Source organism: Aquarana catesbeiana, linkage group LG01, assembly GCF_042186555.1.
Source record: "Aquarana catesbeiana isolate 2022-GZ linkage group LG01, ASM4218655v1, whole genome shotgun sequence".
NCBI classification, from domain to species: domain Eukaryota; kingdom Metazoa; phylum Chordata; class Amphibia; order Anura; family Ranidae; genus Aquarana; species Aquarana catesbeiana.
In genome coordinates, this window is record NC_133324.1 from 841372274 (window position 1) to 841386374 (window position 14101).

Here is a 14101-nt window from a genome sequence, read left to right on the forward strand (position 1 = left end):
TATCCCTATTTGATCAATGACATCAGCAGGGATACCCCTTTGTTTATCTTCAGATGTGGGGCCCAGGAGCTGTAACTCACAGCAAGTAGTCATTGCAAGCTGACGAGTCAGCATGTTTTTATTTCAGTGGGTTGGCAGTCATCATTCGTCGTGATTGACGTAGATCTACATCACTGGATGACATGATTGCCAACGGATTTACAATTTGGGACTTATTTTTGGACTTGTCGAGGTGTCTGTTGTGTTTATTTCATGAATACGTAACCAGGGATACTTTGTGCCTCTTATGCCGCGTACACACGACCGGTTTTGCCGTCGGAATAAACTCAGAAGGTTTCTCTGACGGAACTCCGACAGAATTCCATTCAAGCGGTCTTGCCTACACACGGTCAAAGAAAAAGTCCGACCAAAGTCCGACCGTCAAGAACGCAGTGACGTACAACACTTACGACAGGACTAGAAAAAGGAAGTTCAATAGCCAGTAACCAATAGCTTCCGTCTCGTTCTTGCTTCAGAGCATGCGTCGTTTTTGGTCCGTCGGAACAGCATACAGACGATCGGTTTTCCCAATAGGAATCGGTTCCCTCTGAAATATGTAGAACATGTTCCATTTCTAGGTCCCTCAGAATCGAAAGTCCAATGAGGCCTACACACGATCGGAATAGACTATGAAAAGCTTCCGTTGGACTTTTTCTGTCGGACATTCCGCTCGTGAGTACGCGACTTTACTCATTCACATGGGGGAGGGGGGGTCTGGGGGCCCCATTAAGTAAGATATCCTCCCCATGTTGAGGGCATGTGATGGCTTAGGGGAGGGGAGTACATGTTCAGATAAGTCTAGTATGGATTTTGGGGAGGACGGGGAGCACCCCATACAATTTTTTTATCATTGTTTCAAAATGACCAAAAAAAAGCCCATGTGGAGTACATCTCAAGATGAATGCTAGAATTTTATCCTTGATGAGGGTCTGGCATGGATTTTAAGGGGGAACTCAAGTAAAAACAAAAAAAAGTGTGAGCCCCCCCCCCTCCCCCAAATCCATACCAGACCCTTAGGCAAGCAAGAAGGGCAGACAAAGCACCTTGTCGACATATTGATGAGGACAAAAGTCTCTTCCCTGCAACCCAGCCGTGGTGCTTGTAGTCATCTGTGTAGGGAGCCTCTTTAAAATATTGGGTTCCACAGATATCCACAGATATCCATCTCTAATCATCCAGTGATGTAAATAATTCATTAACCTTGATGAATGAAGCCAGCCAACCTACTGAATTAAAACCAATGGTTGCCTAATTGTAAGCAAAGGGGTGAGAATACAGGCTGATGCCATTGTCCAAGAAGGGGATTGTCCACATTTGGTCAATGGTGTCAGCAGGCAATCGCACTTTTTTGCTTACATTTAGCTATTGGGTGGAAATCTCTCTGCCAGCAGATGAATTGGGCTCATGCTGCATTACTGGTTCCTAGGATGCTGGCAGCCACTGACTTTCAAGCAACCAGAAGCCCTGCAGTAAGCTGTCACATTTAGCACCAATAGTGATCTGTATTGGAGATTTGGCTCGATGGCCAGACAAACACCCCATTTAGTTTGCATGCAATGGGTTGCTGCAATGTGGGGCAGGGGTGGAGACAAGGGTGACCCAAAGGAGGAGAGGTGAATACCTGCACCTATATACACACACACACACACACACACACACACACACACACATGAAATTGGAGCTTGTCCATAGTAAAAAGTCTGTCTTTTTTAAAAGGGCAGAAATTCATAGGAGCTACACATGTTGGAATTTGTATTTTTCTTTGAAATATAAGATGTAACCTGATTGGTTGCTACTGACAACACCTCCACATTTGTTTATTGACCGTGGGTTAATCCAGGTCCAGGTTTCACATAGAGCTTATGTTCATATAAATTGGTTTATGCTCATATAAGTTAAACCACTCTTTATACAGGCTACTCTTTGTCACCAATCAACATATAAGATCATTATCTTGAAAAACGTAATTTAGAAATTTCAGATTAAAAACTGGATTCAAACTATATATGCTTTGCCAGTTAACAGCCTGCAGAGGAAGAAGAGATGTTTGTTTGTATCTTGAGCTGTAAAGATCCTTGTTTCCAGTGCTGTTTTTGAGATTATGATGCCCTTGGAATATCTTAATGATAATGAGCTACAATCTTTGTAAAATGTTTGTGAGGATCACACTATTCCATAACATCACATTCTGATTAAAGCGCTACTAAAGGTATAAAATGTCATACTTACCTGCTCTATGCAGTGGTTTTACACAGAGCAGCCCCAAAGTGTGTTTGCTCCCGAACCACCTCTATGTGTCCATAAGAATGGCTTAGCCTCACCCCCTGCTTCCTCCTCACTGGCTGTGATTGACAGTAGCGGGAGCCAATGGCTCCCCCTCTTGTGTCTCTGCTGATTAAGAGGGAGAGAGCCAGGAGAGCCGCTACTCTTGTGCACATTGCTGGATCGGGATCCAGCTTGGGTAAGTATGAGGGGGGCTGAGGGGGTAGCTGCACACTGAAGGTTTTTACCTTTATGCACAGAATGAATGAAAGTTAAAAATCCTTCAGTCTTTACAACTCATTTAAAGGCATCTCCCAAGCATGTAATTAAATAGTGTTTTTCCCATGCAGTCCCTCACAGTCCATTAAAAAGGACTGTCTCTCCACTGCATGGTATTATTTTAATTGTTTTACATTATTTATTTATTTAATTTTGCTTTTTAAAAGTCCCCCGTGGCAGTACCCAGTTCAAATATGCTTTTTTTTGTATGAGGCCCCTTTCACACGAGGCGGACTCCGCTTCCACGGAGTCCGCCTCGGTCAGCCGGCTGAGCGGGAGATCTCTCTGTTGATCTCCGCTGAGCTGGCAGATGACAGGTCCCTCTCTGCTCACTGAGCGGGGAGGGGCTTGTCGAGCGCCGCTGCTGCCTATGGAGAGATCGGACGAAAACAGACAGCATGTCCGTTTTCATCAAATCTCACCCGATCCGATCCGCCAGCGACGGATCTGAACGTAGGGCCATCCGTCTCCTTTTAGCAGATCGGACCGGGTTGGATGTCAGCGGACATGTCTCCTCTGATAACCGTTGCTCCATAGGCTAACATGGAGCGCCCGTTCAGGTCCGCCGTCAAAACTGACAGGCGGACCTGAACGGTCCAAACGTGTGAAAGGGGCCTAACAAAGGCCTATTATCTTTGAAAATGGCCAGAAAGCAAAATCAAGATTTGATTTGCTGTCTATTGACTTCAGTGGAGTTCACTGCTAAGTTTGAGTTTTGTGGATTTTAAGCAGGTCTTGTTGGACCACCTGCAAATCAAACCCAGGCATATTTGTTTATCCCTTGTCAAAACAAATGGATAGCTCTGAAGATTACCTACTCTATTCAAAACTAAAAACAAAAGTTTTGGCTTTAGATACACTTTAATTTAATTAATTACGTTTAACCTGTAGAGATCAACAAACAAGAGAAATGTAAAATGGTTTCATGTTTATAGCTTCATATTGAGTCTTCTTATTTCTTTTAAAGTGGTTTTAAAATGCTTTTAAAGCCTAAACACATTTTACCTTAATTCATTCCTGGCATTAAGGTAAGAGATATTTAGATAAAAGTATTGCCCCCTCACCTCCCCCCCCCCCCCCGCACCCATACTTGTCACTCGATCCAGTGTTGTGCCCATCTGCAGTGGCTCTCTCTTCTTGTTAATGAGTCTCACAGGCTTTTTTGAGGAAGTGGAAGCCGATGGCTCCCTCTGCTGTCAGTCAAGTTCTGTGATGAGGGATCGGGGGGGGGGGGGAGGGCGAGCTGCGCAGTCTGTGTCTATGGAAACAGGCAGTGTGGCACAGAAACTAGTACAGGGGTGTGCCATGATAGGAAGCGACTTTTTATGGTGGCATACTGAGAAGAGAGGTGGAGGCAGGAGCACCGGCAGGGGACCCGAGAAGAGAAGGTTCAGGACTGGTCTGTGCAATGGTAAGCATAAACTTGTCTGTTTAAAAAAGAAAAAAATGAGTTTACAATCACTTTAATCATAATGTATGCTACACACGCTTCTACTTTGAGTTGGGTACAAATGTTCAGAGATTTAACAGAAGAAAGAAAAAAAATCAGCTTGTAAAATTTTAGGTTTGTGACTTCCCCCTTAAAGTGTTGTAAACCCCCTATTGTCACTTTTACCTATAGGTAAGCCTAGAATAAGGCTTACCTAATGGTAGTGGAAATAGCTCCTAAACGTGCGCCGTTTAGGAGATGTTTATTTTGTAGTGCACCAATGATGTAATCGGCACATGCACTGTGAAGAAACAAACCTCTGTACCATTTCCTCACTCGCAAGTGCCGTGCATACTAGCCCATTATGCTTTTACTTTGCAGGGGAAAAAAAGAGGAAGTAAAACCCATCAGGGTTTACTTTCTCTTTAACCCTTTCTGAAATATAAATGAAAAAATAAAAACAAAACAAAACATGTAAAGGTGATTAAGAGCTGCTCAATGAACTGGCCTCCAAGTGCCTTATGGTGTCCATAACTATATGTTCCACTAGAGATCATAACCAGCACAGATTTAATATAAATTTAAAAAAATACACAACATACTGCAGTTACCTGTTAATAATGTCAGAAAATATATTTTATTTTACAGAGCGTCCCATGCATTTTAAGGAAAAGATATTGGAAACTGTTTTAGAATGGAGCATGCTTCCTGACCCTGGAAGCGCATACCTAGTTGTAAAACCTTTTATCACCCGTGAGCATCTTCTTAATTTTGGTGGGTTACATTTTTATTTCATTATAAACCTATTAGAAGTCATACAATTGTGACAAAGACTAGAATTATGGTGATATCCCATGTTTAGTGACCCATAACATCTATTCTGGTGCAAGCTTATTGTTGCCAGATAAGTTCATTTTGATTTCTGATTGCTATCGGTTGCCTGAATTTGCACACTGTGTGTATCCTGTTATGTCTATCACATCTTCTGCAGGTACAGTATACAGAATTCTTTATTTTCACTATATCTTGTATATATTTACATTTACATTTACTGTATAAGTCAGCGGTCATCAACCAGTGGTCTGTGGACCACTGATGTTCCACGAGAAAATTTTGGTGGTCCCCAGGGGTTCTGCCGCAATTCCACATTGTGGCAGATGTGTACCGCCCAGTGTTTCCAGTGTTGTTCTCAATGTGCTCTGATAGTCAATGCTGTGAGTGCGCATTGATACCCGATGCCTCCTCTGTAGTTCCAGCTCCTGTGAAATCAAATGGAGGTGCCGGGAGTAGTGCCGGTGGCAGCGCTGATCACAGACTGTGGGAGGGAGCACAGAGCTCGAGCACATATCTGGATAAGGGGGTGAGATCCAATAATGAGTCTGTGTAAGGCAGCAGTGTGATGCAGAGTGTGGGGGGGGGGGCAGAGGGGGGAGGAAGGGGAAAGAGCACCAGAGCATTGTGTGTATAAGGCAGCAGTATGATCCAGGGGTAGGGGACCAGAGAGCCAGAGCATTCTGTGTATGTAGGTATGTAACCTTCATGTTAGTGGTCCGCAGGATTCAAAATGGTGAGTATAGTGGTCCGTGAGGTCCAAATGGTTAGCGACCACTGGTATAAGTCAATGAATAGTATATTACAATTTTCCTGTATTTTGCTATCATGGGAGTTGGATTACAGAATAAGTGTAATTTTAAGCATAATTTAAACTTTGCAACCTCACCCCCTTTATTCTTCATACTGTGATCTACAGAACTGTTATTAGAAATTGACAATTCATCGCTGTCTTCTATCCTCTTGCTCTACCTTTGTCTGGTAGGGTGTTTGAATATTTAAAAGTTTTACCCAGCTCTGCCACACAGCACAGCCCTGTTTGTAAGGGGAAGAGACCAGATCTTTCTCTTTTTCAGTGTCACTTTCACTTACAGGTCTCCTCTCCACCACTACCATATGGCTAGGCAGTGAAAAGGGAAGCAGCACACTGATTGTGTCATCTCGGTCACCCTCCTCTTCAGTTAGCATTCCCTTTGCATCACACCTGATTGGCTCCTTGTGTGACTCCCCCCCCCCCCCCCACTCACTGAGCTCTCTGTGCTATAATGTACAGGGACTGCAAGAGGCTGATACAAACCTGAATTCAGGCGCATGCATTTATTTGTGTCTATTATATCAATCATATCAACAGATATAAAGCAGACCTGTACCAGGCTGTCATTGCTGTTGTTCCCTTCTGAAAATACTAATTTCCTGATTGTCATGTGGTTCTAATGACTGCAATATACTCCGAATCAGTGTACGAGAACAAGTACAAGTACTAGAATAAGTATGTAAACAGTAAAAAAGGGAGGACAGACCACATTGGCACCATAAAGAATGAGGAAGGACATCTGGTTACAGAGGATGACAAGATGGCAAAGGTATTGAATTTATTCTTCTCCTCACGAGGGAATCGGGGGGCTTCAGTAAACAAAACTGCAGTGTTTATCCTCGTGACACATCACAGGAAGCACCCTCATGGCTAACAGAGGACAGAATTAGAATTAGACTTGGGAAACTTAACATTAATAAATCACCGGTACCGGATGGCTTGCACCCGAGGGTACTTATGGAACCCAAGTAATTGCCAGACCATTGTTCCTAATTTTTACTGACAGTTCACTGACTGGAATGGTACCAGCGGATTGGAGAAAAGCCAATGTAGCACCAATAATATATATTAGAATAATATATAAGGGCCCTGGGAATTACAGACCAGTTAGCCTAACATCAATAGTATGCAAGCTCTGGGAGGGGATGATAAGGGACTATATACAAGATTTTAGTCATGAAAACGGTATCATTAGCAGTAATCAGCATGTAATCAGCGTGGATTCATGAAGAATTGTTCTTGCCAAACCAATCTATTAAATTCTATGAGGTGAGTTGCCATCTAGATAATGGAAGGCCCGAGGACTTGGTGTATCTGGATTTTGCAAAATAATTTGACACAGCTCCCCATAAACATTTACTGTACAAAATAAGGTCTGTTGGCATAGACCATAGGGTGAGTGCATGGATTGAAAACTGGCTACAAGGGCGGGTTCAGAGGGTGGTGATAAATGGGGAATACTCAGAATGGTCAGGGGTGGGTAGTGGGGTCCCACGGGGTTCTGTGCTGGGACCAATGTAATTTAATTTATTTAATTTAATTTGTTCATAAACAACCTGGAGGATGGGGTAAATAGTTCAATCTCTGTATTTGCAGATGATACTAAGCTAAGCATGGCAAAATCTTCTCCGCAGGATGTGAAAACCTTGCTAGAAGATCTGAACAAATGAATGGGGTGGTCAACTACATGGCAAATGAGGTTTAATGTAGAAAAATGTAAAATAATGCAATTCTCCCACTCTACAAGACTCTGGTCCAGCCGCACCTGGAGTATGCTGTCCAGTTCTGGGCATCAGTTCTCAGGAAGGATGTACTGGAAATGGAGTGAGTACAAAGAAGGGCAACAAAGCTAATAAAGGGTCTGCAGGACATTAGTTATGAAGAGTGGTTGCGAGCACTGAACTTATTCTCTCTGGTGAAGAGACGCTTGAGAGGGGATGCCATACTGGTGACCCCACAATAGGGATAAAACTTTTTCGTGAAAGGGATTTTAACAAGACACGTGGCCACTCAAATTAGAAGAAAAGAGGTTTAACCTTAAACTACGTAGAGGGTTCTTTACTGTTATGCCCTGTACACACGATCGGACATTGATCGGACATTCCGACAACAAAATCCATGGATTTTTTCCGACGGATGTTGGCTCAAACTTGTTTTGCATACACACGGTCACACAAAGTTGTCGGAAAATCCGATCGTTCTAAACGCGGTGATGTAAAACTTGTACGTCAGGACTATAAACGGGGCAGTAGCCAATAGCTTTCGTCTCTTAATTTATTCTGAGCATGCGTGGCACTTTGTGCATCGGATTTGTGTACACACGATCGGAATTTCTGACAACAAGGTCCTATCACACATTTTCCGTCGGAAAATCCGACCGTGTGTACAGGGTATTAGAGCGGCAAGAATGTGGAATTTCCTTCCACAGGCGGCGGTCTCAGCGGGGGGCATCGATAGTTTCAAAAAACTATTAGATAAGCACCTGAACGACTGCAACATATAGGGATATACAATGTAATACTGACATATAATCACACATATAGGTTGGGCTTAATGGACTTGTGTCTTTTTTCAACCTCACCTACTATGTAACTATGTAACTATGAAAAAGTATTCATACCCCTTGACATTTTCCACATTTTGTCATGTTACAATCAAAAACGTATATGTATTTTATTGGTATTTTATGTGATAGACCAACACAAGGGGTATCAATACTCTTCCAAGGCACTGTAATCAGACAACTAATATCTGAAGAAAGAAGTCAGGAGTGATAGCCTATAATTTTCTATCTTGGTTTTCAACCGTGTTGTGGGACATTTTTAATGATTAGCAGGTATAATCAGGTTAGAAGAATTCTGGATTGAATTTTGTATGACAACAGAGTTGACACATTACATGTGGCTGCTAAAAAAAATGTAAAGGAAAGGACATATCCAAGTAAAGAACTGTGAAAAAGGGAGAAGAAAAGTCATTAAATATAACAGAGAAAAAGAAGTGTATTGGAAATAAAGAAAATATATTTCATTTAGGATTTTTTTTTTTAAGAATACCATTGTACTTTAAATAAATCCAGTTTGGCTTTATTTTATTAGGTGAATGAAAAGGTGCATGGTGAAGTAGGGTGTGTATAAATTCTGAAGCATCCGCCACTGGGAGTGCTGGCAAGGGATGGAGCTCGTCCCAGCTCCTGCAATGGCTAGTATTAAAGAGAAGGATCCCTATATCTGCATGGTCCCTGGGATCAATGTGAGAGTGGCAACCTCAGCCTGGACTCTGACCAGGCCACGCCCCCAACACTTTTTGCTCTGCCACTCAGAGCCTAGTCATGACTATGCTCCGAGGGGCGAGGTTGCCACCCATGCAGTAAACTATCCAAGCCAAATGCCAAACATTGGCAATTAAATATTTACTTTACATGGTTTTAGTATACTAAGGGGTCTATCTATTTATAAAACATTTATTGGTTGAATGTCACGTGTATCAGTGCAGGCTGGATACATTTTCCCATATGTTTCTGTAATAAATTAATTGCTATGATTTTCAGCTCCATCTAGTGGCTAAAATACAATACAATATAGTTTTCCGAACGACCTCAATAAGAAAATATACCACATTTCTGGCCACTACACTAATACTGGGAAAATTAGTCCAGCCTGATCGAATGTGTGTGACATTTGTTCAACAAATCTTTTATAAATAGTCCTTTAAAGTGTACATCTAACAATACATTTTTCTTATTTTATTTAAATATACCATTGAAAGTGATTTGGTATGTCTGTATGAGAAGTGCAAAAATATGTATACTGTATATTCATCCAGCCAGAAAACTTGCAAGCTGGTAACTTCTTTTGCTCTATACCTCTGAACTGTTATAAGTTAGCATTGTTGCTATCTCTGTGGACTAGAAAATATCTTCCTTGTTATGGAGAAGAGTGGGAGGTGCTATGTAGTCCTAACATGTGTTTAAGTGGATTATCATGATCAAAATGTAAAATGATATATTTACTCCCACATTATATTTAAATTATTTCTAGTCTACTCCTAATAATCTGAATGATCTTTAAGTTTGAAAACATAGGTTGTGAAGACACATTTACTTTCTTGAATTCTGGGACACGTACTCACTACACCCTGTTGATAGGCACTGCTGTGTCACAGAGCCTGTCTTATGAAGTACAGAGGTGCAAAGAGGAGGAGTTTCAGGAGGCAAGTCAGTACAAGAATCACTTATTGCAGACTGCAAGGTACCATGGGATATGTAGTCCTTAGAAATTTAAAAATGTAAACGGCAGATAAGAAGCTGCAGTGCATGCAGGGATATCCATGAAGTTGTGGATAGAGGTGGCCAGAGCACAGGCATCATTCACAGCATGAATGGAGATATTTTTTGGAAGCTTATATTGGATTATAAACATTGTACTGTTGCTCCTAAAAGTTTCCTGTGGTCTCGTAAATATACTAAAATTCATAAATTAAAATATACAAAGTGCAATAGTGCAAACTATAACTCATAAAGTCCATATATTTATATATAAAAGTGATAAGTGCAGTTCAAAGTGCTAGTGCGGATGCTCTTTTCTTATGCCGTGTACACACGACCGTTTTTGTCGTCGGAATAAACTCCGAAGGTTTCTCCGACGGAACTCTGATGGAATTCCGCTCAAGCGGTCTTGCATATACTCGGTCACACCAAAGTCCAACAGTCCAGAACGAGGTGACGTACAACACTTACGACGAGACTAGAAAAAGGAAGTTCAATAGCCAGTAGCCTATAGCTTCCATCCCGTACTTGCTTCAGAGCATGCGTCGTTTTTGGTTCTTCGGGAAACAGCATATAGACGAGCAGTTTTCCTGATAGGAATTGGTTCCGTCGGAAATATTTATAACATGTTCCATTTCTAGGTCCGTCAGAATTTTCCAAAAAAAAAGACCGATGAGGCATACACACGATTGGAATAGACAATGAAAAGCTTCCGTCTGACTTTTTCTGTGCTTCCCACTCACCGATGGTTGTTAAGCCAAAATGGGATATAGATATCCTGATGTGATTTGGATGGCCTTACTCCTTAAATCCTCCTCCCACACAATAAATAAAATAATACAAACCTTATAGTGTATCTAACCACTCACCACTCTATCCAAATCTAAAAAAAAAAAGAAATGTTGCCTTTAGTTTTACCTTAAGGACCTTAAGGGCCCTTTCACACTGGTGCACTTAAAAATGTGGTATGTGTTTTTCAAAAGCACATGTTGTGTTTTTTAACACTTTTTTAATGCATATGTATTTTAGTTGTCATTATGCATGTGTTTTTGCATGCGTTTTCATTGCTGGTCAATGGTTGTTAGGAGCTGCAACCACACTGAACGTGTCCATATTTGGTCAATGACATTTTAAGGGAATGGGGTCACCTGGTGAACCAGGGGAACCTCATGCCTTTGAGGTGAGCGGAGCTGGGCAAGTGACCAGAGAAGTCGGGTGTCAGTGAGTGGTGTTTTTTTGGGGTTTTTTTTGTGTGGGTCCGCGGCCGTCATTCTTTTTTTTTAAATTGTTTTAATAAGGTACACGTCAAAAACTGTCTTCATATTTTTATTTGCAATTTTTTTCCCTGAATGAGTAGAGGTACTATGCTTTCCTTATTCATTCACATAGAGAGTTCCAGGATCTGTGTGCCCCCTTATTGTTAAAGGAGGCTTCCAGATTTCGATAAGCCTCCGCCTGAACACCCCCACAACCATTGTGCTAGGGCTTTGGGGAAGAGTCCCTTGTGCTCATCAACATGGAGACAAGGTGCTTTGCCATGTGGGATTCCCCTGACAAAGTAACCCCCCATGTTGAAGGCAAGTGGTCTGATATGGTTCAGGGGGATGCATGCTTGTCCCCCTTTTTCCTCGCCTGCCAGACAGCATGCATTCTGCTGTGGGATCCCCCTTAAAATCAACACCAGACACAAAGGGCCTAGTATGGATTATGAGGGACACCCCCACAACATTTTTTTTTTTTTTTTTTCATTTTCAGGCTCCTTTGTTTACATTCTGCTTGGAGACAGAAATTCTCGACTGACAGCAAAGATGAGTCATTGGTTGTTTGGACATATGACTTAAAAAATGCACCAAAAATGCATGGGTGCCTTTTTTTTTGTGCGTCTGATGCACATTTGTTGTGTTTCCATTGAGTTCAATGGGAGTTCTTTTTTCATGCTGCATTCAGGAGTTTTCAAAATGCACACTGATGTGAACAGTTACATAGGATTTAAAGGGGAATCATTTTTACATACCTTTGTTGCACTGAAAAGGTGCATTCTAGCATGGCAAAAGAGTACCATTGTAAAAGAGGCTTTATTTTCAGTTACAAGTTACAGATTTTAAATACATTCTATTTTTAAACGAAATCCATATTTATATTCTGAGTTAGTAGATGCATTTTGACTTGCAATGATGATGTACAAAGTTAGCCCCCAAAAAACAAACTAGCTTTGACCTTTTAATGGTTTAGAATGACTGGAAATTGAAAAAAAGACTGCTTTTTTGGTTGTTTCTGCAGTTAGCACATTTCTTGTTGCTTTTTTAAATAAAGCCAATAATGGTACCTAAAGGACATTGAAATCTCCTGATTAGTATTAATAAGACATTTATATTAATTTTACTTCAAGGCTTTTGCATTTTGGAGGGCAAGAAGAAAATGTTTAAAAGTAATAACGTAATAGATGACTTGCAGCTACTTAAAAATGACAACGTGCGGCTTTGAACACGCTATTTTTACCATTTGTTATTTGATATGTTTCTTTGTTACTGGGTAACGCATTAATAATTTCACAGACCATCTGTGTACTGTATGACTGACAGACTGAAAAAATGCAAAGGCTGAGTATATTATTTCAGATTTAAAATTAATACCATGTATGACTATAAACCAACCTCAATATTGTCTTGTTAAACTGTAATTGAAAAAGAGGATTTGAGAGTGACTAAAGTGGTAAAGCATTTATTGAAAGTGTATCTAAAAGTCTTTATTAAATGCCGTTCTAAGTATGCTTTTTCTTTTATGGGATAGATTTCCCTGTATTCATTTCACTTGTGCCTACAGCTCATTCTTACGTGCAGATCAATAACATCCAAGAGGCTTTGACAATTACGTAAGAACCATGATATATCAAGGTCTGACAGAGACCTAGCAGGCCCAAAGGACAAGTAAAGTCCACAGTTCTACTGGTAGTACAGATATTATTTCAAGGCTCCCTTTGAAAATTCTATTTATTAAGGTTTATATTTAATGTACAAAAAGTAGGAAATAGACATGACAAATTTCCCATAGCCATTCACATATCATTAAAATTTTCCTTTTGAAAGCAAGAATACTGACTAATGTATGTGAAAAAGTTTTCCTAAACATGCAAGCTATAAATTATGCACAGTACAGACACAACAGAACTTTATGTGAACCTGCAAACTGAGAGTAAAGGAGAATTATGGCCAAAGCTATTTTGGCCCTACTTCTCTATGAATCACAGTAGTGTACTTCGTTCCTGCACCCATTTTCAGCCAGCAGTGGGCTTTGGTCCAGGCTCCGGTGCCTGGACCTGCAGCTGACTCAGCCTCTCGGCGAGCCTCTGGAAGACTGAGCCGGCCACTCCCACCCTTTCCACAGTCCAGCGCTCCAGTGAGCCCTGGAGGGGCAGAGCTCTCTACTCACTGAAGGCAGATAACTGCGTGATCAGTGGTCTTTGATCACTCAGTTCTTGGTGTAGAGCCGGAAGCAAGTGGAGATCAATGGAGTAGGGGGATCTACTACAATGATTTCCAGCTTCTAGAGGGATCCCACAGGTATAGTCAATTTTTTTTATTTTATCTATTACAGGTGCTTATATAGCGTTATCAATTTATGCAGCACTTTACATATACACTATATTACCAAAAGTATTGGGGCGCCTGCCTTTACACGCACATGAACATTAATAGCATCCCAGTATTAGTCCGTAGGGTTCAATATTGAGTTGACTGACCCTTTGCAGCTATAATAACTTCAACTCTTCTGGGAAGGATGTCCACAAGGTTTAGGAGTGTATCTATGGGAAAATGTTTGACCATTTTTCCAGAAGCGCATTTTTGAGGACAGGCACTGATGTGGATGAGAAAACTTGGCTTGTAGTCTCTGATAATTCATCCCAAAGGTGTTCTATCGGGTTGAGGTCAGGACTCTGTGCAGGCCAGTCATGTTCCTCCACTCCAAACTAGCTCATCCATGTCTTTAGGGAACTTCCTTTGTGCACTGGTCCAAATCATTTTGTGAAGGGGAGAATATGGTGTGGGGTTGTGTTTTAGGGGTTGAGCTTGGCCCCTTAGTTCCAGTGAAAGAAACTCTTAAGGCATCAGCATACCAAGATATTTTGGACAATTCCATGCTCCCAACTTTGTGGGAACAGTTTGGGGATGACCCCTTCCTGTTC

At 41.3% G+C, this 14101-nt stretch overlaps 1 protein-coding gene across 2 annotated transcripts in view; it reads left to right on the forward strand.

Moving 5' to 3' along the window:
- Positions 1 to 14101, forward strand: part of ARAP2 (ArfGAP with RhoGAP domain, ankyrin repeat and PH domain 2) — a 604561-nt gene that overhangs the window by 436547 nt on the left and 153913 nt on the right. For both annotated transcript variants that reach the window (XR_012237041.1, XM_073608952.1), the window contains exon 27: positions 4658 to 4783. Coding sequence is in view for 1 of the 2 variants with exons in the window: in XM_073608952.1 (XP_073465053.1) it covers positions 4658 to 4783 (126 nt within the window). In the remaining variant the exon portion in view is untranslated. The remainder of the gene's footprint in view (positions 1 to 4657; positions 4784 to 14101) is intronic.